The 25,914-nt window shown below is 39.9% G+C and overlaps 1 protein-coding gene across 4 annotated transcripts in view; it reads left to right on the forward strand.

The window, feature by feature from the left end:
- Positions 1 to 7,980: 7,980 nt before the first annotated feature.
- Positions 7,981 to 25,914, forward strand: part of LARP1 (La ribonucleoprotein 1, translational regulator) — a 49,494-nt gene continuing 31,560 nt past the window's right edge. For 2 of the 4 annotated variants that reach the window (XM_063447839.1, XM_063447840.1), the window contains exon 1: positions 7,981 to 8,408. In XM_063447839.1, coding sequence (XP_063303909.1) covers positions 8,168 to 8,408 — 241 coding nt within the window. In that variant the 5' untranslated portion in view covers positions 7,981 to 8,167. Of the gene's footprint in view, positions 8,409 to 11,970; positions 12,002 to 19,783; positions 19,791 to 25,914 lie in introns of those variants that run through there. The other 2 variants (XM_063447841.1, XM_063447842.1) reach the window with 2 other exon arrangements.

Consider the following 25,914-nt stretch of genomic DNA (forward strand, 5'->3'; position numbering starts at 1 on the left):
GTATTCAGAAATCTAAAAAAGTTAAGAATTTTTTTTAATAAATTACTACTTTTTGCCTTTACCTCAAATAGTGAGCTCATAATAAATGTCAGTTGCCAGAATTAAAAGGGTACTTAAAGCATCACAACCACTACAGCCCTGCGGAGTGGCTATGATGCCACAACTACCGTGAACTCTTTCTCTGGTAAAGAAAAAAACATTTAGCAACACTTTGCCCTCTTACCTAGGTTCTCAATGCCCTCTGATTCTCCCTTTGGTCCAGTGACGAGCTTTCGGCTTCTGCAAAGCCGCCAAAGCTGGAAGCTGCAGCTTTTGCCATCCAGCTGATGCTCTCAGAGAATGAATGCAATTCTGTGTAATGAAGGTTGCACAGAATTGACATTAGCCAGTGCGGAACTGGTTGGCTGTTCTCACCCTCATATGCTTACACCTCCAATAGCCGAGGGCTTAAACTTTGCATGTGCAGCACTTCGCTATGACTTCAGGCACCATAACAACTTCAAATCAATACCTTTTAAACTGCAGAATGTACCATTCAGTGGACTGTTTATGTTAGACAATAAAGGAAGATGGGCTGCAAAATACACTTATAATTCTGAAACCAGAAGAATATTCTGTATTTAAAAATATCTAATATTTACTCTATGCTATATGTTTACTTGTGAAGATTTTAACTACCCATTAATGTATTACAGTGTCAGAAATATATTTATTAGAAATGCGGATTCTTATCTGTTATTTGTAAGCCATATGCCTTTTATACATTGGATCCGGGTATGGAGCAGTGCCCAGGCTCAGGCCTTAGCAGGCAGGTTAGTGCATGTCCTCAAGGTTCACTTCTATGTTAGACGTTTGAGGGGTATACGTGCTAAAACTGGGATCACCGACAAAGAAATTTCCCAATGTGCAGGCGGGGCCCAGTTAGAAAGGTCCCAGTGAGTGATGGTGAGGATAAATAGTAACGACATCCTGGTAGGTGGGTTAGGGCACAGAATGAAGGCTTTTACGGGCCTGCAGCTTAGATGAGTAGTTGTGTCTAAGAGCTTCTGGTGTGGTTAAAGCCTGGTTGTTTTACAACTGAAAAGAGTGAGATTATAGTGCTCGCTGGTCCATCTTGGCACAAAACCTCAAGCAAATGTCATCAAAATCCTGAAGAGAGGCTGCCATTCCAGGATGCTGCATGATCCGCATCATTAGTGTCTCTGGCAGTAAAATCGCCACTATTCTAGGAGTCAGCTGCCAAATCTGAAACAAAGCTGAAAATGGTGGCTAGCGATAACGGAGCTGCTCCAATGAGGATCAAAATAACATCCACGGTCCACGAAAAAGGGGGGATAATGGGGCACAGCCAATAAAACCACCAGGATTCAGGCATCCCCAGGTCAGGAGATTGTCCACTTCTCCTGCGAACGGCACACAAGGCCCCATGGCCAAAGAATTGGAGGTCTGATATTATGTGGAGCAAGTCCTACAGATAGAGTCCAGCAATGTCCATTAGCATCAGCTAGAAGTCACAGAACTGGGAGGTTTTGTCTATTTAGAAACCAAAGGCTTGATATTAGCAAGGACCTCTCACAAGACACGTCTGTCTGCCATAACAGTCAGGCCCTGCCCCCTTCATAATATAAAAGTTTATGTATATTAATGTAAAGCTTACTTCCTTATGTAAAGCATTTATAACCACTATAAGTGCATCTGATTGTAGGTTGATCACAAGTGAGAAATATTTCTAAAGCTGTTAAGTTCATATAATAAGGTTTTATTGCAAGACATTTTTAAACATTATAAAGATTCTAAAGTTGTTTTTTTTTTACATCGCAGTTCATTCTTACAACTTTTTTTTTTCTTCCAATTTGTACTTTACTGTTTTCAAGTAACATCTGGGGTACAGAAGGGAAGAAGGGAGGGGGTAACACCAAAGATTTGGTTATTGTACAGTACATCACTTAGTATACATATAAGTTTGTTCGGTACAGTGTTAGTTACATTGTGTGTGCATGAAGGTCGTCGGTTATCTCAAGCATCCCTAACGTCATCTGGCAACTCGGCCTGTTCGGTTCCCACCATGTAGCCCTACTGTGTGTGAGAAGGGTATCACTTTTGTGTATGCCCTAGCGCTACTTGGGGGGTTATGTCTGTATGGGTTGCTCAGTACAGGTGTTCGAGGTGATATACATAGCTATAAAGGCCCTGTCAACGGGATCCGACCTTACATAATCTCTTATTTATAGTTTGCGGCACGTCAGATACCTCAGTGTTCTAGGGTTCCCATTCAGTTTTTAGAGCGGTGGATCATGCTCTCTAGCGGAGCTTGCCTTTAGTGTACGGGGGTGAGAACATGGGGCTACTGGAAGGGAGGGATGGTAGGTTGTGATGCCAGGCCGGGGAGAAGTCTGGGGAGCCCAAAAGGGGTATCTGTAGTCCTGATGGGTACCCTGAAGTGGCTTGTGGGTCGGGTATATGCTGTAGGGGCTCTGGGTAGGAATTCCACTGTGCCTGCATTGTGTGGGTGTCTGAGGTGGGAGCTCTGTGTCCTATCAGGGTGTGGTGGGCCCGGTTGGGTTCTTTGTTGGTAGATTGTAGGTAGATCCGCTACATAGTGGTAATGGTGGGGCTTAATTTCCCTATTTTCGTTTGGTTCCACATAATAAGTTTATATTCTACTGTCGAGGACATTAGGGTTGCAATTTCGTGTGGGCATGTTAGGTTGGGGGCCTTCCAGTTTCTGGCTATTAACGTGGACACTGAGCTCAGTAGGAGGAATATCATTTTCCTTGCTGTCTTGGAAATGTTTTCTGGCAGTACTCTGAGAAGGATGGTCTTTGGTTCGTGTGCCAGCTCGTAGTTTGTGACTTTGTGGATCAGTTGTATGGTTTCCTTCCAGAGGACAACTTTTTTTTAATGTAACATACCTATGCTTGCTTTCAATGATTGACAATAATTAATTAACCTTGTCAGGGATATTCACTAAAGTGTGAATTGAATGTAGTTCAAAATTATTTTTTGCAGTTTTAAAGAAAATTGTAGACCAAAAACAATTTGAAAACTTCTCCAAGGCAGCTGTTTTTAGTTTTGGCTGTTTGACCCTAATATTTTAAAGCAAATCTGGCACCAAATTAGTCCACTGGGCCCCAGCCTAGGAATCCCTCACTTCTAGGCCCCTGATGTTTATTGATCCAGGGACCAGTGCAAATAACTTATTTTTAACATTTTAACGATCCTGCCATGAAAGAAGACCCTGCTTTTCTAAGATGGCAGCTAACATAATTCCCATCTTCTGCCCTTCCTAGGGTGTGTGGATGAAATCACGAGCATGCCTTGTACAACAAATGTTCCTCACTATTGCCGAGAGTCAACACTGAGGATCTTGATGTGCTGCTCCTGGAATTGACCCAGTTCTAGAGAGGGATGTGAGTAAAGATCTAGATGGCCAATGACAACATTGTTAAAGGCCATGGAGCTTGACTAAAGCTTCATACTTTGGCAATTTTATTTCAACCTGTTATACATAAGTTATACATAAGTAGAAAATACAGGAAAAACCCAGTTGGAATTTTGGACATGCAAAAACAGAAAAGAAAAAAGTGACAGAGCCATTTCAGATTCACTGTGTATTCCCAGCAAGTCACACTTCAGTCTGCAGAGTTAATTTCTTGGGTCACAAACCTTATCATACTACCTTTAGTTTTGCTGCCGTCTTTCAGGATGATAGCTGGCTTATTTAAGGGCCTGATGGGTTTGGATTTAAAAGTAGTGCACAAAGATCCAATAGAACATGAGAAACCATCTCCACTCTCATATGCATTCTTTCCAAATGCCTTAGGTTCTGTGGTACAGACCCCAATCTGGGATCTGTGTCCCACCACCTGGGGGTTATTTTACCAACGTCTTGCTCCTTTAAATCATAGGGGAAATACGTGAGAAAAAAAATAAAAGCATCCATTAGTGTTGTAGGAAACACCAAAGTCTGCTGTAGCTTCATAAACATCTAGGCAACCAAGTTATCTCTGGGTCATCCTGAAAAGCCCTCCAAGAAAGTAAGAACCCATGTACATACAAGTTAGACATTTCTGCAATGTTAACTGGAGATTACTAAACATGGCAAGGTTTAATCATATTTGAATTATGATGCAGATTAGCAGGGCTAAAAATTCCCACTCACCACTAGCGAGTAAGACCTAGTTTGTAACATAGGACTTACAATTTTAAGTCCTGAGTATAGAAATAATAAAATGTCAGTTTCACAGTTTTTAACCTACAGTAAATATCAGTTCCCCAATCTGTGTTCCCAAAACCTTTTACTCCCTATCTCTTACCCATCCTTCTTCAACTAGTTTCTTCTTCCTATCTTTTCTTTTTTTAATCACTCTTTTCATTCTTGATCCTCAATCTCCCCTAACTTTCTACAAAAATATGTCACTCCCCCCCTTATCAGTCTCTTTGCCAATCTTAATTTCCTACTTCTAAAAATTTCTCCACCCTCCTCTGAAAAAAAATAAATCTTCTTCCACTTTTTATTATCTACCATCAATTCCTGTATGTTCCACAGGAACAAGCACCTGTCCTTACTGTTTTCCCTCCGATGTCAATCCTATATTCCTTCTCTGTTATGTTAAACATTTTTGCCTGTCTCTCTCGCCTCTCCTTTATGCCACACTGTACTGCTTCCCTCTTCCAGTTCTCCATATTTACTAAATTTCAGAAACTCATCCATATTGGTCCAGGATGGCAAGTGAGCATGATGTGCCTCCTAAATGATCAAACCAGTGAACTTGCTCCCTCCAGATATGTACAAGTGAATGAAATAGTGTCAGGCAAGATATGCCACTTTTTATGTGGCAGCACACTGGATGAAGCATGGAGAGCAACTTGAATCTTCAAGAGACACACACTGCTTTCTATATATCACAGTGAAGCTGCAAGGCCAGATCTCCCTGTCTGCCCGCAGCTTCCCACAATAAACCCCATGAAAGAGCACATAGATTCATTAGCTTGGAAAATTGCAGAGAATTCCAGTCTTCGTTTACAAGATCAGTTAAGATGATCAGAAGTCAGGCTAATGCTTTTGATTTTACATTGGGTAGCTGCTTTGGAAACCAAAAAAAAAAAAAAACATTAATACTCTGCTGTCTCCATTCCACCTCTGCCTACAATTATCCCAGGCTGGAAAGTTCCATATCCAGAGTTTCAGCCTTTAAAGCCGACCCCCAGTATTCCTGTGTATATGCAGTAAATTAAAAAAATCTATACACATTAATTGAATTAAAATAATTTCTTTCAAATAAAAATGAAGGAAGCAAAAGGCATATATTTTCTTCCAGGTGCATGTGCATCTCACTTGGTAAAGGTAAAAATATGAAGAAGTGCAAACAGAATATTACTGAAACTAAAGTGAGCTTTTCCACTAAGAAGTGAATTGTGGTGAACTGAAATACATATTTGCAAATGTCAAGCTAAAAAAGCCAAACTATGATTAAATAGGAATTGTAGAACTTCTACAAATCTTTTATTTTGCTATATAATTTTCAGTTCAATAAATCAGTCCCATTGGATTGTTGTGAAATGAAAACTGAATATAGAAAACAGATGCCTCAACTGCAAAGGAAACTGTAGTGAGCAACATTGGTGCATAGACTGGTACGCTAAGGCATTCCCAAAGCCAATGTGGACCTTGTGCACCTGTGCCAGCAATCCCTTCAGCGTATTTGACCACGTAGCCAGTCACTTCCCCTTTGAGGTGAGAAGGGGTGGCGTGATGGAGCAAACAGTAAGATATTGCTATAATTACCACCTTCTGCTTCTCTGGCTCAATTTCACATACATTGTGACACGGAGTGCTGGTCTGTAAAGATGGAGATGCCAACAGATTTGATGTGATTTGATGTGGGGAGATGAGGGTACTATTTTAGTTGCATTAAAGTGATTTGGGCTGTGAAGGATGAGAACACTAAGGGATTCTGGGTATGGGAATTGTGGCTTTGCAGCTAAATGGCAAAAGAGCAGCAGGCAATGAGGGAACTATGGAAAAGAGGTTATGGTGATGAGGGCAGTATGGGGATAGCGGTAATGTGATTTTAGGTGATGAGGGGATTATATAGGAGATGTGGATGGTTGTGATGGGATCTGATGATGGGGATATGGCATAATGTGGATTGGCATGGGAAATGAAGTGGTTATAGGAATTGGATATTGAGGGATTATGATGATGGGATAATGGTGGTTATGGGGTTGGGGCAGTGGCGGCTGGAGAAGTCTAAAGATTACTAGACCCTATTCCTAGAATTTGACTCAGTGGATGATTTGTTGGACTCTTTCAACTTCACCCCATGTACTCAACTCATAACCCAATGAGACATCATCCCTCTTCAACACCATAAATTAAAAACAATGACTTTAAATGAGTGCAGCTCCTGTTCAACTCCACACACTGGTACTGTTAACCATAGAAAGCCTGAAGAGACAGGATATGCAAGTCTGTGTTTTAAGGGGCCCAGACTCTGTCGGACAAATTCAAAAATCCTTTTAGAGCATGTCTGGGATGTCTATACCCGGAACTACCTCAAATGTTGCTGCTTAGTCTCTCAATAGCAACTCTATCCATCAGCCGGTTACTAAATATATATATATATATATATATATATACACACACACATACACTCATATATAAATTTACACATAACAGATGATAATATATTCAACCATGACTGATGGATAGAGTTGCTATTGAGAGACTAAGCAGCAACATTTGAGGTAGTTACGGGTATAGACATCCCAGACATGCTCTAAAAGGATTTTTGAATTTGGACGAAAGAGTCTGGGACCCTTGAAACACAGACTTGCATATCCTGTCTCTTCAGGCTTTCTATGGTTAACAGTACCAGTGTGTGGAGTTGAACAGGAGCTGCACTCATTTAAAGTCATTGTTTTTATATATAGTTTGTATATTATATTTTTGTAATATTGTATCCAATTGTAACATGTATCCAATTGTAACATGCAATGTTTTGTCGACAAAGACTCAGGACATACTTGAAAACTAGAGAAATCTCAATGTATCCATCCTGGCAAAATATTTTATAAATAAATAAGAACTAAACTGCATAACTAATCTTGACAGACACATTTTTATTTTGCAACATAATCTCCAATGTATGACAGTAAAACTGTTATGCCACTCTTTATACATTGGTACTTTATTACAATTCCACTAGACTGACTGTGGCAGAATACACATTTCTACATTTGTAAAGCGCTACAGAATATGTTGGTGCTATATGAATACTGATAATAATAATGGGGCAGAGTGATGAGGGGATTACGGGTCACGTACTGATATCAATATTGCAAACATGATGCGAGGGGCTTGGTAAAAGTGGATATTATGTGACCTTAAATTGCATATTGAAAGAAAGATTGAACTTTTGGCTATTAAATAGGGTTTTTAGTGTTTGTTATTGAATGAAACTAGTGTTAATGTCAATGAAGTGGTCTGGGTGCAGTGACCCTGTCCAACTTGGCCCTGGCAATGTAAAACATTGCAGTTTCTCAAAATCCTTACATTGCAGGCTGTCTGCCACTAGAGGCACTTCCCGGAGTATGACTCTGTGAAACGACTCAGGACGTCCACTCCTTTACATGAGAACATCCAGCGCCAATGAAAACCCCATTAGAAAGCATTGATGCAATCATTTCCTATGGGTAGGGCCCAATACGCTATGGGTATTGGCATACTATGGGATAACAGGGCTATTCAGCGAGAATTCAAAGTGAATTTCAAATGTAAGGTCGGCATAGAGCTACTCCGCCCTAGCAGTGTGACTCTCTCTGAGCGCAGTGATAGCATGGGAGGTGTTCCATAGTGTTAGCACAGGCTGAAGTTGAGAATGAGTTCCCCTGCTCCCCCCAGCCCCGCCCCCTCCGCCGCATTACGCTCCCCCCAGCCCCTCTCGGGAGCGCGCCCGTCAGCGTGTCTCAGTGCGCGCCCACCGTGCAGCTCCATCGCGTGGTCTTCTCTGGCTTCCATATTGCAGCGGTGATCTCGGGAGGCTGCCCGGTTACTAAACGCCGACCTACCCCGCGTTACTAGCCGGCCTCGCCTTCTGTCTGCGGAGCTCGGTCACAGGGGAGCCAGGGCCGGACACCTTGTCCCCACGGGGGGGACCGGGACATGGCTACCCAGGTGGAGGCTCCGCTGCTGCCCGCGAACCCGCTGCCGCCCCTGCAGCAGCATCCCCAGCAGGAGGAGGAGGTAGTGGCGGACGGGGTCAAGCTGGCCAAGGAGGAGGTTGTGTGCCAGGAGGGCGAGGAAGGCCGCAGGGAGTTCGTGGAGGCTCCCCTCCCTAAGGTGAACCCCTGGATCAAGTCAAGCGGAGGCCATGGCGGGCCGGTGAATGGACAGCTACCGCTAGGTAAGTGCCCCCTGTGCGAGCATGCACCGGGCATGGACGGGGGGGGGGGGGGGGGGAGGACATGGGTTCACCTGTTCAAAGGTCAAAGCGGGTTTCTGCCCCACGCTGAGCCATTCCGACTAAGTGGGTTTAAATGAAGAGTGGATTGGTTTTGGGGTGCTCTCTCTCTGCAATGCATTATAACCCCAATACAGGCCCCGGTATCCCCCACCTCTGTTACCGGGGCTTTAAGTTGTAGGAGAGATCTGTTCCCTGTAAATGAGCGATATAATGTCGCGGTGACCAATTTTGGCTGTCTGTAAATCAGCTGCTTTTAAAGCTTGCCGGTATTAGTAGTTATGGGGTGCCAGTGCCAATCATGCCTTACGGTTTCGTGTCTCTAGACAGTGGGGTGTTTGCAGACAGTGTTGGGAGTGTCCTTCACAGTATGATGACTGGGTTTCGTCGACCATGTGCCTTTTGGATTTGTCTTAACGGTGGCATGTTAGGGGGTGCGGGTCCCTTAATTTTTTAATATATTTTTGGGGAAATGGAGGGGGGTTCTTAGGTCACCTGTGAGCTCCCACTATCAGGCTTGTGTCACGGGTGAAATCGAGAAGGGGGGGTGCGCGATCTAGAGGGGGTTGGGTGTGTAGTACTCCCTAGTACACCCTTTGATGACACTGCAGTCTGTCCTGCCGGAGGAGAACCCTATCGGGCACAGACACCCCTAGATTGGAATGGCTTCGCGTGCTGTGAATTTTAAACAGCAGCCGATTTTCGTAGAGGGTTAACGAAAAGCGCAAGTCCAATCCTTCCATTTCAGAACGTCCTTAGTTCAACGTTCCATTTGTGGATAAACCCCGCCCACATCAGTCCTTCCACTACCCAGCATTCCCCATACAGGCAACGTGGGTTGCCTTTAGGCCTGAGAGTCCTTGCAGCACTTCTCGCACGTTGTAGTTGGGAACTTTGTGCCCCTGTGTGTGCCATGTTCTCAATCCAAAGAGACTTGTTTGGAAAATTCCTCCCAACTCCCTGCCCATAAAGCACAAGCTTCAGTAACACATTGCTAGCTCCCACTTCCTCCTCAGCCCTCGTGGCTCCTCCTCGCCATGTGAGCTCTGCAGATCCGAAAAAGTTGCCCAATGCCTATTTTAATACCATACCATGCCTGTGCCTTGCCAATAACAGCCCTGCGAGTAAACTTCCCCCTCCCATCAATTGGGATCTTGCAGCGCCTTGTGGCTGATTAGGCCTTGGCTGGTCTCCCATGCTTCGCTGGCACTGTGAGCTGCAGGCCTGCACTCTCACCTCGCTGATAAAAATAGTCCACGCTGCCTCTCTCTGGCTATAAGAGGCAGTGTGACCGAGAGGGGCATTGTGGGTGAACATAAATCTTTGGATCGTATGGTGGGCTCATGAGCTAGGTCAGGCATATAGTTTTGAGAGTGTTAAAGTGTAAGGCACATGCTGTAATCTCCCAGCATGGGCCACATTTAAACATCAGCAATGTTAGACTAAGTGATCTACAATTAAATAGCTCCACATATGTACAGGGTGTCAACAGATTCCTCATATTCCAGCCATAGCAGTTTATATTATAGTTCTTATCGACATTCCTTTTGCTTTTATTGAGGAGTATGTGAGGTACCACATGTTATACATGTGTATATTTTTAATCGGTGTTGATGTAGGGAGTAGAGTAACAGACTGACAAATTTGAATTATATACTTATCTACATTCTAATTATGCATTCGTTGCCAGCATGGTTTAGTGCATTACTTTGAACTGAAGACTTGAGTCTTGATGGGACATCCAAAAAAAAATGCTTTTTGCAATCTTAGTCTTAAAGTTTAATCCACAACTATTGTAAGTGCAATGTTTTCCATTTTTATTGGTGTTCTTCGACAACAATATTACAGTTTGAAGAGTACTTTCTTTGGCATAAATTTAATATTGTACCACCAAACTGTGTACAAAAAGACATAAGAGCACACAACCAGTATGTGTCAAAACACCTACACTTCTCATGAACTTGTGTTATGTCTGTCCCTCAGTAGCTGGTGTGCTAAGTTTTTTACGACTCCGATTGGGGGACTAAACTCAGAATTTACTCTAGCATATTCAGTCAGTTTCATTTAATTTGGTTATCTTTACTTTGCATGATATTTGCTTTTTTATTTTTTACTACTACACAAGCCAAACTGTAACTACATATTTTTGCAGCAGTGAGATTAATTTGGAAAAATCTACAGATGAAAGGCCAAATTACCCGACTGTTTGTAAGACGTTTTTGAGGTTAGAGTAGGGTTTAGGGGTGAATCTAGGTGCTGTTTTTAATTTTTTTAATAGGGTGGTGGTTTGGAGGTAGGTTAAGTGTTGTATAAAGTTGCTCAGAGCTATAAGTGCAGTTCCCAAGTTCGTGGGAATTTAAATAAATTAAAGGTTTGGTTGCAGCTGTTCGCGAATAGTAAAAGTAGCACATGTCACAGATATTCTGCTTATGTTAACAAGCTAATGGATTGGCATAAATATGGAAGTGAAAATACAATTGAAATACAAAAATTACCAATTCGTGAATAACTGAATGGGTTTCACTTTGCAAACTTTCAAGCGACTCATTTGCGGAGTCTTCACACTTTATTGTATACTTGTGTGGAGGAGGCATACTTGCCTTAAACTGTCCATCTTCTTGCTGTCGTACTTTAGCTTCTGGTGACTTGATTTGCCATTAGCTGTTACTTAATGCACGAACATCCAAAACAGGCTCAATGGGGGATCCTGCAAGCCTCTGGGATCATCCATGAATAATGTATGTACTGTAAGGTGTCATAAGTATGTTAGCATTGCCCAAAATTATGTATTTTCACATAAGCTGACATGGCAGCATATAAACTGCATTTTGTCAAGGATTAGCAGTTACACAAGGCTAGATAATTCTTACTTTGTCTCATGTATGTCTTTTGGATGAGTTGGAATTTAAAAAAATACGTAATCAACCATTTTCATAAAGTCCAAGCTTCTTTCGGTTAAAACTGCCAAATTTGACCACTCAAATGTAATTAGCTAGCAGACCCTTTGGGAGTCTATCTTTGATATTTTTATTTAATGTTGGGTTAAAAATTGTACACTTTCTAAAAGGATTACAGTACTATTAAAGCAGCTGTTCAGTAAAATGAACTTGAGGCAAAACCTTAAAATAATTGGGTTTCTTGTGTTTTTTTTGGCCATCTGAATGGGTGAATTGAATTGTATTTGTTTACTAACTTCCTAATGCATTTTTATTCATAGTGGAACAAGTTCTGCCTTTAGCAGCAAGTGATCACTAAGTTTTAGCTGGTTGTGTAGAGGAGAAGATAATGGGTTTGTTACCCTCCCCCCATTAACATTTGGAAATTCTTCTACTTGTGTGGCAGACAGTTTGCTCTTGGTAGAAAAAAAAAGTGTTCAGAAAGTCATTACAAGTCCACAGCTTCATATCAGTAGTAGAAAGCACTGGAGCAAAGCTGATCCTGTACTTTGGGTGTTACTAAGTGACTGCAAGTCAGCTGAGCAAGCTGAACTCTACAGTGGCAGATGGCAGACTTTTGCACCATGTACAGAATCAGAGGTAACTGTACCTTTATTATATTGTGTCTGGAAAAATGGGTGAGCATTAATTTTGCTGCATGAAATTAATCGCTCTGGGCATATGGTTTTCATATTTTGCATACACAAATGACACTATTTTCCAAAATGTATTTGCTTCTTACTAATGGGTATTTTTCAGAGTTGTATGTGTGAGGCTCTTATAAATACATAATCTGCTTCATTTTGTAAGAATGTATTGGGATGGGTCAGACACGGTTAGCATATGTTGCACACATTTGCCTTTAGATGGGTGGTTTATGTGAGGAAGAAACCCATATTTTCTACTGCAAAATAATACAGCTTAAAATCTATGTATATTGCCCAGTTGGTTAGTTAATGGCAGGATTATGTAATTGAATCTATGTATATATATATATATATATATATATATATATATATATATATATATATATATATATAATTTATTTATAAACCATCTCTGTGGATTATTTCGCTTAACACCAAATGTTTGAGAATTAATTCCAATTCTGAGTGACATAACTGAGGCAAAAATAGCCAAGCTGTGACTATAGCAGTGTTGGAGTATTTGTTCAAATCAGCTATTTTTACTTTAGTTTTGTCATTCGAAATTAGTCACAAAACATTCAGAATTTTCATTAATCTTGTCTGTTAACAAAGAGCTTATCTTTATATTCGCACAGCCAGTCAAATTGTAACCATTTAAGATCCGGCACACTGCTTCACTGTATGTCCTACTTTTTAACCCAGAGAGCTGATTTTCATGATTGAGACTCCGGTCCAAACACTCGTGATGAATGTCATCATCATACGCAAGTTTTAATGTTGGTGTCATTAGAGCATTACGTGGATACATTGCAACTCTGCTTTGCTCTGTGCATAATAAACACCAATGTTTTAATGACACGAGCAAGGGCTGGGTGACATGTCCCTGTAAACTGACCCTTTAACAGCTGGATGGCTGTCACCTGCTCATTCCTTGTATAGGAATTCCATATAAAACATGCATGTGCAGCTTTATTTTATAAATGAGTTTTCAAAGGGGAGCCAAGTCAAGTTGTTTTTGATATTCATGAAATGTTCAGTGTTACATGTCTGTTTGCTATGAAGGCAGTTAGCGTGCACACAGAGGAAAGAAATTGCAGACTCATCTCTGTAAGATATCAAGTTTCCTTAGGTGATCAAAGCTATTTTGTGTTGTGAAACGTAGCATTATACTGGAGAAGACTTATTGATGAGAAAAATGGAAATGTATAATATTGCATCGAACTCCCATATGGAGTCCCTATAACTTCTACAGTGTCAATCAGCATACAGCCACATTATATACCAATCATGTTACCTGAAAATCTCTAGCCAAGCTCTGTGATCAGAGGTAAGCTATGATATTTGACAGTCCTACAGAGAATAGTATCTGTTCTGCTCTCCAAATGTTTACTGTGAGCAACAAGGTGTTTTGCAAATTGAGTTTGACACGAGGGTTACATTTGTTAGTAACCTAGAACCCATCTATAATTTGTCAAGTCCTGCTGCAACAAAGCTCCCCATACTTCTAACAATGTTCTCACTAATGGGGTTAGTAACATAGATCTTTGTATTCAGAAACCTTTCTTTAAATTATTTTGCAACCACACTTAAAAAAGAAAAAGTTGAGAAGTTGCTAATGTGTAGCTAGTGGCTATCCATTCACATAGATACCCCTCCCAGTATTAGTCAGTCTCTCTGCCCATTCAGTGGCAGGAACAGGTTATCTAACAGCAATTTAATGTACTGAAGCTGACTTCTAAATTGTATGGTAAAAAGATATTGGATAACTGAACCTTACATAGAATATGTTGATGAATGGCAGAGCCATTTGAAATGTGCACGTATTTACCTGGGGCTCAGAGTATGTTTTTTAAAACACAAATGTTATGTTAAACATACACAATATCAGCGTCCCTGTCACTGTCTGGGGACCATGCATAATTTACAAAGACCCCGGCAGTTACAATGCTTCTAGTGGTTGTAGGAGGGAGGAGGAGAAGGTAAGATTTACTTACCTGAACCTGTTCCTTGTGGATTCTGCCATCTTCTTCTGGCTGGTCTACTTCTCCTCTTGGAGCTTAGCAAATATCTCTGCAGCAGTGAGATTGACACTTGTAGATGGGGGTCTAAATGTGTCAGGCATAGGACATATATAAGTAATCCCCACTTGGTCTCTATATCTCTTGACTGGGTTGGAATTTTAGTGAAATTCCAACACCGTCCGTATGAATACTTTACGTTATCGTGTGTGTAAAAAAAAAAAAGTGGAGTATTGAGGGGCAGGGGATAGCTCTGTGACAAGCCTTTTTTAGATTTAAATGATGTATTGATAAGAAAACAATGTGTGCACAGACACCTTAACTAAAAGCAGTAATGTGAGTAAATTAGGTGCTTGGCAGCATAGCCTGTTGAGTGGGGTCTGCTCTCTAGCCCTCTGAACTGCCAGTACACTAGCTGAGCAAATTGTGAAGTTTTTTTCATGATTTCTCGAGGATATAATGGATTTATCATTGCAAGTTGATGCGTGTACAGTATATTTGTGTTGAATATGTGCATGCTGTAAGAGCTGCATACTCATAGCCTGTAGAAACCTCTCCAGCTCAGTTATAACCTTCAGGATCCATGATGCAAGTAAATGCTTTTATTTAATCTAAACTTGCAGTCCAGTTTACCCAGACTTTACCAGTGCTCTCTCATAATGTAATATTACCTGCTCGTCATCGCTGTGAATGTTGTTCCTTTGGTTTCAGAGAACCGGATTGACAATCCTCTCAGTATAATAGAATAAGCCCCATCCTTTCTGAACACCATACCAGTCTCACTGAGTTTGTCACAATGTTCCAGAACCATGTTTAGTTTTTAATACACGAGTTACCCGAGAGGCTGCGATAGCTTTGCTTTGTGAGATGTATGTGCGCGCATATGTTACTCTGATATTAAGCGTGAATTGTGAATGAACTTCTCCAGTGTGCTTTTATTTGCAAAGATTTTGAAATCGTATGTTATTGGTTTGTGGCTGGGCCTACCTCTTCTGCAGTGAGCTCTTAACTTCCTCCACTCCAGGAATCCTGATCTAAAGACCTACACTTGTCTTTTTACAAGGATGTTGCTGCTGATCTCATAAGCTGCTTAAAAGCCATAGTCGTGTGCTTCTGTGGTAGTATGAGTTTTAACTCCTTCAGTCCTGGGGAAAATCTGAAAACCATTGGGTGTAAACTGCCCTGGCACTGGCAATATTCAATTCCGTGTAGGGTTAACTAAAAGGTGGAAATTTATTTATTTTACAGCCCATCATTGGAGCACTTCCGTGGCAGATTGTTAACCCCTTTACTGTTGAGCTCCTTCCAAAACAAATTAACCATAGTCAGGATTACACAGCCTAAACGATTCTTGTTTACAAATGCCATTGTCTGCTTTCTTCAAACATAACTTTTTAAGCATGTGACCATCATCTTGTACATTCTTGTGAGCTGTTTTGTGGTGCTTTTGCACTAACCCTATCTGACCATCTCTGCTAGCATATGATACTGAAGGTGATGACATTATGTACAACCTTCCTGTCATTGTAACAGCTGCAGCATGGGTTTTAGTATGCTGTATTTTGGTAGGAGAGTGGTTAAAGGAACACTCTCGTACACATGAAAACTTCTTACGGTGACAGGTGTGTCTGGGTGTCGTTTTACGGTTCCTGGCAAGCCTCACTCGTACAGTGGCAAATGGAAGGAACGGTGTGAGATTGTACCTTTACTGAGAGCTGGATGACCAACTTCTTTTGGGAAATGGTGTAACCTTTTGATGGTAAGACGATGCCCTTAAACTCCTTTCAGTGAGCTTGAGGGTTTCATGGGGTTGGCAGTGTTCCTTATAATAAGCACAATTTTGCCAATACATTGCCCTAATATGATGAAACTTTCAGCCATGTGTGATTTATGATTGTTATTCTGTAAACTTTAAAGGAACACTCTTGGCTTTTTAATTTGTAAATATACTGTACATCCCAATGAAAACATGCATACTTGCAACCTTTTGCCCAAGTACTCCAGGCTGTCTATCAAGGAGTGTGCAGGCGGTGTTAAAGTAGGCTCTTTGAGCACACACAAGCACGCATTGACACACACTTTTACTTGGGGGGGAGGGGGGGGGGGGAGGAAGGCACATTCAGTGGAACTAAGAAATCAGGGAGGTGTTTCTGCAATTGGTTATAAAAGTGCTGAATTCAAACAGACATCAGCACTTTTAGAAAACTACCATTAAAAAGAGATGCTCCTGACATGTAAAGCACTTCAGCAAGCTGAATTGCTATATGAATGTGTAGGGTCTCCTTAAGTCTGCATCCCCACAGTGACTTGAATGGGATAAAATCATATAAATATGTATACTAGAATATGTAAAACTACAATTATATTCATACATTATGCAGTTTGGCTAGCATAATGCACCTAAAAATAATAGAACTGTGATAACGAACTTTTGACTGGTTAACATTTTTTTTTTTGTGGTTATATTGCTTTTCTAACAATACATTGCCACTATACTTTGTTAGAATGCAGAGATCTTATGTCCTTTTTTTTTTTTCTCAGTCACATGCTTAAAAATTAGTTTAACCACAAATTAAAATTTACTGGTCTGTACAACATTGTAAAATTATTGTGATTTACATTATGCCATGCTGTGCCTTGACAGCCAATATGTTGGGAGATAAGGGGTCATTAAAGAGAGTTTAGTTTTCAACTTCAGCGCTGAATGTGCATGCGCGCGCATTCGAACCGCCCGTAGGAAAGCATTTCTCAATTCTTTCCAATGCATTTCTCAATTCTTTCTAGCGTCTTCTCACTGTGAATTTTCACAGTGAGAAGCATGGGAAGCGCCTCTAGCAGCTGTCAGTGAGACAGCCACTAGAGGCTGGATTAACCCTCAGTGTAATATAGCTGCAGGGTTAACACTTATAGGGACTTGGCACCCAGACCACTTCATTGAGCTGAAGTGGTCTGGGTGCATTTAGTGCTCCTTTAACCCCTTAAGGACCAAGCTTCTGGAATAAAAGGGAATCATGACGTGTCACACACGTCATGTGTCCTTAAGGGGTTAAGTCAATGTTTTGCTCTTTGAACTGCCTCCCCTTTAGAAAACTCTGGAGTCCCATATCTGTTCGGGGGCTGGTCCTACACCTGTCCAGCTTTGTTCCTCCAGGAACCTCTGTCCTCCCTCCACTGAATATGGAAGTCCTCTTTTTAAAGTGGTCAGCAACCAGTGGCTCCAAATGGACATAGTAAACTGTCATTGCACCAGTGGTTACAAAATTGAGTTTTCCTGCCATTAGTAGGTCTTCCATTAGTGTGTAAATCACACTCGCAACTACGGAAAGATAAACTGTTTACAGAACTGAGGAACGACCTATTTAGCTACATTTAAAATGTGTATTGTTACTGATTTCTTGTAACGTGGTGTAAGAGCATAGGGACTGGCCTAAAAGTAGCTTGTGCATCAGAAAACCTCCCCAACATGGCATGTATCAGACTCCAATATGGCTGAATCAATGTGCGTTCCCACCATAAATGAATCAGTGTTCCCACTACTTGGCTACAGCGCCAATAAAGACCAGAGTGTGTGGGATCAAAAATCTGTAAATACCTGGGTGTACGATACTAACCCCTTTAGAAGCTTATATGTGGTTTGCTCTGCCTTACTAGAGACTGAGCAGTGATGTGCCGGGTAACATATCTTTTCCCATTCGTTGTCACTAAATTTTTCCCCTGTGAAAGTCTCCCAATTACTCATGAATAATGGTGATTCTGTGGGGGTCTGCGATTGGAGCAGCCAGTACAGATAAGAGACTTCATGGAGATCAACTCAAAAGGGTCATCAAGATTCTTTTAGTTCCATTTACAAGAGAATTTTTTTTTTTTTTTTTAAAACAAGTTCAGTTTATTTCCTGAATAAGCTGTACTTTTAGTTCAAGCAGAATACTTCTGTTCACAGTGTTACAAAATGATTTTCAAATTGTAAGAGTACTCCTGACTTTAAAAATTAAAATAAAAAAAATCTGCCTTGCTGTTTTGTGAATAAAGACTGTCTTTGAAGTCTCTACTAGGTGTGAGGTATGCCATCCACCTGTTACCTTTCCATATTTTTATTGTTTGTGTGTAGTTACCCTTCATCTTTGACTAGTAAATGGTGCTTGTTTAAAACTGCAAAACCTAGTACTTGCAATGTCATAGATTTTGTCAAAGTTAGCTTTTTTTTTAATTTTATGAAAACAGTAGTAAACAGTCCTTTAAAATTCCACAGAAATTTGTTCACTCTACCACTGTTTATACACATTTTTGGTGTATTTTTAGTATTATTATTATTTTTTAGCATTTTTCTAATAAAGGTTGTTTACCCTATTTATGTGACTCTTTGTTAGGAGGTATTACTGAATGGGTTGGATGTTCCACCTACTTTTTGTGAGTGGATTCTCTACCCCATTTTTTCTGCTCTTATTATTGTAATTTCTGGGGTTAGGCCCCTTATACGTCCTGTAACCTTTTTTTGGGGTAGTGGTGGTGGTTTATTCTACTCCATAACCCCTCCTCTCTTTCTTATTTTAGTCCTTTAAAATTCCACAGAATTTTGCTGCTCAAATCATATTTATTATCTGTTCTGATCGCTAGCGGGAGCACACATTTTATTGCACATATGCAAGAGCTTCACGACCTGAATCTAGAGACTTCCTTTTGTATTTTCCCTTATTTGTTACAGTGCCACTAGAACACTGATCTTGGTAGCGTTTTCCTAGTAGCAGAGAAGAGAAACATTTCAGCTCCAGCTAGTGAGAGTTTAACATATCTTCCTTTCCCCCAAGGTGTAAGTATGCAAATAGCTATGTAACTTGGGATAGTATTTGGAAAGGGGGGGAAAAAAGTAGGCGCCCCATAAGTGACAGCATGGTTTTAACTTATACCTATGTAAATGTAAATAGCTTTGTTTTCCAAGTAAAGTATTTAAAATACCGTATTTGTTTTCCTTCTACTGAGGTATTTTGCTTTGCATACAGCCAGCAATTTAAAATGGAACGGGAAATAAAAAGGAAAAAAAGACCAGGTGTCAAATAATTGAACCAACAATTTACCTCCCAGGTCATAACCGGCTTTACATTACATGTTAAATAAAGAGATTTGGGCATTTTGTTTTGATTCAAGTTAATGGTTCTGTCTATCCGTATGTGAGAGTCAAGTGCTAATGGCAGACAAAGCAACAAATACAATTTCCAATCATGTATAGTGTGTGTGCATGGGAGGCGGGGAGGGGGGTGTATATGCTAAATTAGCAATAAGAGGAGCTGCAAAGCAAGATTACGATGCTGTGAGGGTTATCTGTACAGGATTAACTGGTCATGTTACATGGCTGCAAGGGGCCGATGTAACTAGAATTTCCAGAGACTCAGTCAGTTAATGGCATGCAGAGCTGGGAAGGAGACAGCCCAATACCTTGACACAGAAATGGGGTTATTTAAGTGGCGCAGTGTGGTGTATTTAACCAAACGTTGTAGAGCATCCCTGTTTTGCTTGTTCATACTGTAGTCTAAAGAATAGAAGTTAAATGGACGTGTTTATTTTCAGGACAGCATACACACAGTAGCTAAACCATGGGGCGGAGATGTTCATGGTGGGGAGGAGGGCAGTCCTTCCATCTGCTTTACACAGCAGTTCAATATCTGATTTGGAGAGCCGTGCCATTAGCAGCCTGTTGAAGAAGCTGAGGACTGCATGCAGCATGCTGTGGTAGGGTGGAGATTATAAAGGAGGGGCGTGCCTGTCTCTTGTGGGGAAGGTGGGCTAAAGGTTGCTATTTAAGCATTGGGCATGTACCCCTGCCCCAACAGCCAGTTTGAGAAACACATCTTCTGTATTCTGAGAAAGGAATCTTTGTTTAATTTTTGTTTGTAAAAGGCATGCTTGTTACTTAATTTGAAAACCTCAAATTGTATCAAAAGTGTGCTAATCCTTACCAATAAGTTTTAAAGTGGATATAATGTGGTGTTTAGCAAAACCAACTCTCCACAATTATTCTGTTGGTGCCTACATTTCTGCAGTGTTTTGAGCACATTGTTACCAATCCCAAGTCATGTATGTATGTATGTATGTATAATTCTTCAAAGCTACATTGTTTGTGCTTTATAAGTAACATTATAGAAAATAAATTCAATCTAAAAATGAGAGGAGGTAGCTAGTCAGAATTTAGGAAACCCCCTTTAGGCTTCTACCCTTGAATTTTTTTTATTTTATTTTTTTAAAAAACTACAGAAATTAGGTACTTGCTGTTTCTTTATTACATTTTCATTTGAGAAGAAACGAGTTGACTTACTTTGTTACCATTTTATATCACCAGCTTTGTTTGATTTGTTAAATGTGCCTTTCACACACTGTTGGATATTTCATGAAGTTTTGGCACATGTTGCCTGCTGTATATGGATATCTTCTGGTATTCAAAAAGGAGGATACTAGCAAAGTGTGTCCTGTTTTAAGACCTTTAGTGGAGGGTGGAGTAGAGCATTGCATACACACTGTACTTGGTTCCAAAGATAATAGGAATGCAAAGAGTTAATTGCTTTACAGCTGACTAGAAATGCTTCAGCAGAGGGCATTCAGTAATCCAATTGGGAGCCATGCCAATCATGTGGTGACTGCAATCTCCCCCTCAGAGTGCCATTTAAATGCCCACTAATTCTTCCAAATACATTGAAATGAACAAATAATAAGTGACTTATTTCACTATTGGCATGTTCTTGAGTTCCTATAGTTTGTTTGCCATTGTTTCATTATTGTCCAGTGCCTATTTAAACATTTTCAATGAATCCCCACTTTCTTGGTGCTGTGAAACTCTATATAGTAAAAGACACATTAAAAAAAAAGACTGCACCATTACAGTACTTTAACCCCTTAAGGACACATGACATGTGGGACATGTCATGATTCCCTTTTATTCCAGAAGTTTGGTCCTTAAGGGGTTAAAAACCTCCAGTTTACATGTATACATGTCATGTATCTTCATTTAGTGTCTGGCTTAGCTTACTTTGGGTATTCTCTTATATTTAAAGAGCGGCACTAACTATTTTAAATTATGTATATTCTACTGCTGGAAATTTGGCCCAGATTTTGCTTTCTGTACAAATTCTCCAAGCTTGTTTAAATGATTTGGTAAACTGACCACAAGGCACTCACAGGTTAGGCATTCATAACTCCTGAGGGGTTGTCAAGTGAGCACATGGTCACTGTGTCTGTATTGAGCAAATCATAAAACCCCATTCAGGCCTGTATCAAGGCACGGATTAACTGCAAAATATCAGTCTATAATATTCAATAATTATAAAGAAAAGGTAGAAACCCAGCCTAGTCTGTGTGTGTGATCAGTTTGGCACATTAAGGTGTTTTTTTCCCTTTTATTCCTATGGGAGAAGTTGTTTCTTCTAAATAGCACAGGTCGTCATGAGGAGCTAAATGCAGCAATAAATAGATGCTCTCTCTCGTGCCATGACTTTGCCTGCCAAGGCTCGCATTCAATTCATCTGGCACCCTTTATTTGCATATATTCCACGCATGCTTGTTTGCTCAGCCTGCTACAAACATTTGGTTTTTTTGGCTTCTGTTTTTTTTTTTTTTATCCTTAAAAGGACACTATAGTCACCAAAATAATTTAGCTTTAATAAAGCAGTTTTGGTGTATAGATAATTTGCCTGCAGTCTCACTGCCATTTAGGAGTTAAATCATTTTGTGTATGCAGCTCTAGTCACACCTGCCTGCATGTGTAACTTGTACTGTTTTCCTAAACAATTCCTGTAAAGAGATATATATGTATATATAAAAAATGTTTAACCCTATAAAGACATATGACATGTGTGATGTCATGATTCCCTTTTATTCCAGAACTTTGGTCCTTAAAGGGTTAAACTTCTTTTACTGCACATTCTATTTAATTTAGAATTTGTTTTATCTCATGTGTCATTAAAGTTCAATTCACAGAGCAGAAAATAAAACTTCTAAGCAAGTTAACATCTAATTGACAATGAAAGCATTTTTAAATGCAGGCTGCGTGAGTCACGGCCATGGGAGGTTTGGCTAGGGCTACAGAAACAAGTGTTTTAACTCCTACATGGCAGAGAATCGAGCAATGGGACTGCATGGTCATGATCTACAAACGGGCTTGGCACTGCAGATGTTTTGGACTACATCTAACATAATACTCATACAGCCATAATACTGACAAAGCATCATGGGAGATGTAGTCGGCAACATCTGTAGAGCCAAAAGTTGCCTGACCCTGATCTATACACTAAAACTGCTGCATAAAGCTAATGTTTATCGTTTCGATGCTTGTATAGTCCCTTTAAACGTTTAATTTTTTTTATTTTTTTTAACCATTTGGTGGTGGTTGTAGAAGTTAAATTTTAAGTCAATGTTTAAAGGGTGGGGTCACCATGTGAACAAGTTGGATGAAACCGATGATTGTTCCACTTCTAGAATTTTGCTCTATAATTACTCATTATGCATAACTTCCATTCTAATTTACCAATTAATCCCAGTTATTTAAAAGGCAGTGGTATGGATATTGTTTTAAATGTTTGGTTCACATTTCTAAGAATCCACCACCAGTCAGTCTACCAGTATGCAGCAGTCAGTGTGTATGGTTGAAAGTGTACAAATGTGTATACTGTTTTGTATGAATAGATACTATATGTAGGGTTATTATTTAACTTGTATGTATAATAGAGATCCAGAGATTAATGTGCTTACTGCACGAAGATGCAAATATTCTATGTGTAGTCATTACTGGACATAAGTAACCATTCGAATTCCTCTCATGCCAAAGGTAAGTACTAGTGTTCCTCACTGGGTAGTAGTTACCTTGTGGAAACTAGCTCATAATACTAAAAATGGCTCTATAGTCTGCCCTCAGAGGACATAAAAATAGTTATTTTGGTATAACCTTTGAGTCCTGAACTTTGTGCTTGGCAAAGAATGCACTGGAACCTCACAGTAAAAAGGGCCCACAGATCCTACACATGCAGAAGCTTTAATTTCCTCCATATCTATCTCGGGGGGGAAATAGTTCCTGCATGGACTGAACCTTTTTTTTTTGGTTTGTTTTATTACGGTATGCGTTTCTTGGATATGGTTTTCTTAATCTGGTATTTTAGAAACCATAGAGTATGGAGGACTTCCTAGGAACTGTATGCAGGAGGGTTCTCAGGTATCTCCTGTTGCTATGCTAAAAATCCTTGACACATGAGTTGAGGGACCCTCTCTTGTGATTTACTGCAATATTCACATGTCCCTGTATTTGTGCTAGTACATTGAATGGATGAAATTCTGTTTTTAAATGTATAAAAGCATTCAGAAGTACCTTTTTTCTTTTCTTTTCTTTTTTTTTTTTGTGGTAATACATCTTGATTACTGGCCTCCCTTTTGTGTTTTATCTCCAATTTTTTTTAAACTGGCTTCATTCCAGTACAGTCGCTTTGCTGCAACCGAACCTTCTCCTTCAATCCTGATGACTTTTGTGTAGTCAGATGCTTCTAATAGAAAAGCATTGAGAGTGCATGTACAGCAATTGGCACAATCTACCAGTTTATTGCTTCTTTTTAAAAAGCATTGAATTATTTCTGCATGTCAAGTCTTTTGGATTATGCAGATTTGTTGTCAATTTTTTTGTTTGATATTTCTTATATGCCACATAATGGATTTTATTAAATACATCTCAATATGTACCTTATTTTGAGAATTAATATATATTTTCCAATGGATGAAGTGCTCTGGTATATAATAATATTGGAAGTAGGATTCTTCTATATAGCACCTAATCGAGTGCTGAACATTAAACCCTTGCTGTGGAACGCTTCTAAAAAATTTATTTTAAATTGTATTGGTTTTGGTGCCTAGCTTGTCCCTTTAATGCAAACATTTGTGTGTACTGTGATATCTACACTTTAAAGCTTTGCTAGTAGCCTGGGTTAATAATTAAATAGGCCTGTAAAAGTTTATTTTCTTTTTAGCAAGTTGGTGTTAAGTTTTTGGATAGTAGGTAAATGAGCGTTTTCTGGATCATTGCATTATTTATCAGAATATATAATTTATCTTGTTCTTGGTTTAGATTAGGCCTACAATAAATACTTTGCTTTAAAAAATAAATTCAACTTTTTTTTTTCTTTTTTTATATCTATATAACCGTTTTGAAGCACATTATTGACTCAGGTGTTGCTTTTCAGGGTCACTCTGTTCTTGCTCCACAGTTGTATGTTTTTTCCATGTGTATTAAAAAAAGTTTCCTTCTCCTCAAGGCAGATTTGGTGGTGTTGCTTGCATCCAATGATTGAAAGACACGTCTTCCTTGATTTCTGTGACTCGCCTTAAAATGATTCGGATGTTTGTATATTGGATTCAGTGGAGTTTATTCGCTAGGCTCCAACCTTTTAGTGAATTAAAGTGACATACCAGACACTTAACACCATGGCTTTTTGAGAAGCTTTGTGTGATGAGTGTGTCCCTTTTTGCAAAATGAAAAAGGAAAAAAAGTGCAGATTTTAAATGTCACTTTTATAAATTAACCTTGTTACAACCCTATGGCTTTCAAACAAGTCATTTTACTTCCAGGTTTGGTTAGCTCAGTGGAGCTAAACGCAAGACGCAGCAATAACCCAAAGCACCTGCCTTGCATAGACTTCTCATTGAGCTGTATTGGGAAGTCTGTGATTGGACAGTAACAAAGTCTGGGCGGAGTTTGAAAGGGATGGCTTGCAAAGTCTTAATACAAGAGAACTGCAGCATTTGCAAGCTTATTTTAGATACACCCACAATTCTAAAATGCCTAATAAAATGCATGCCAATTTTCATTTGGGGTATATTTACTAAGCAGTGATTTTTGTTTTGTATTTGGACAGCATGGGGTGTCCCTTTAAAAGCCAAATTGAAAAATGTAAGCTAAGAGTCAAGCTGTGACTGCAGCTGAGTTGCATTGCCTTCCGACACCTAAAAACATCCTAATTCAACTGGTCCCCTTTAAATGTAGGCCCCCAGACCATTTCAGCTCATTGAAGTGGTTTTGGTGCAGTGTCCCAGGCCCTTAACCCTGCAATTGTAATGATTGCAGTTTTTGATAAACTGCAATAATTATCTTAGAGGGTTAACGGCACCTTTAGTGCCGTGGTCACCTGACGCTGGACTTCCTTACAGTTTGCATGAGGACATCCAGTGTCACCCCAAAACCTATAGGAAAGTACAAAGCTTTCCTATGGGGCAGTCCTAATGTGAGCAAGGCACTCAATGCTGTCGTCGGCGGAGTTGGAGCCTTAACCAGTGTCAATGGACATCAGTGCTGGAATCGGATGTTTGATAAAGGTGTGGAGTGTTTTTTTTTTTTTAATTCCTCTTCAGCACTATGGGGGAGGGGGTTGGGAGATATAGTGCTAGTAAAACAACTTTGTTTCCCTAGCACTATAGTTTTCAATTCATCAATATCTTTTTATAATGGGTTAAACAATGATAGAATTTATTTTTCTTTCCAGTCATCATATATACATGGTTACTAGATACAAATGAATGAAAATGGGATGTAGTGGGATCACTCTTAGGACTTTGTGTAAAGTCCTGATAATCCACATTCCGTGGCCTGTATAGCCTCAGGACACCGATTGAGAGTGCTGTCACAAGTTCTGTGTGTGTGTAATCACATGGTTTATATTTACATGTATTTCAAGTCAGATTGTTGGCTTATGTAAATGAAAAATTGTAATTCTGTGTCTTAATTCTAGCAGAGGTCATGTGATCTTTCATCTCTTGAGTGCCAGTAAGACTGGGAATTTCTTGCTCTTCCCTCTGTCATCTACAGGGTCAAATCTGTTTTATAACAGCA

Source organism: Pelobates fuscus, chromosome 3 (genome assembly GCF_036172605.1).
Source record: "Pelobates fuscus isolate aPelFus1 chromosome 3, aPelFus1.pri, whole genome shotgun sequence".
Lineage (NCBI taxonomy): Eukaryota > Metazoa > Chordata > Amphibia > Anura > Pelobatidae > Pelobates > Pelobates fuscus.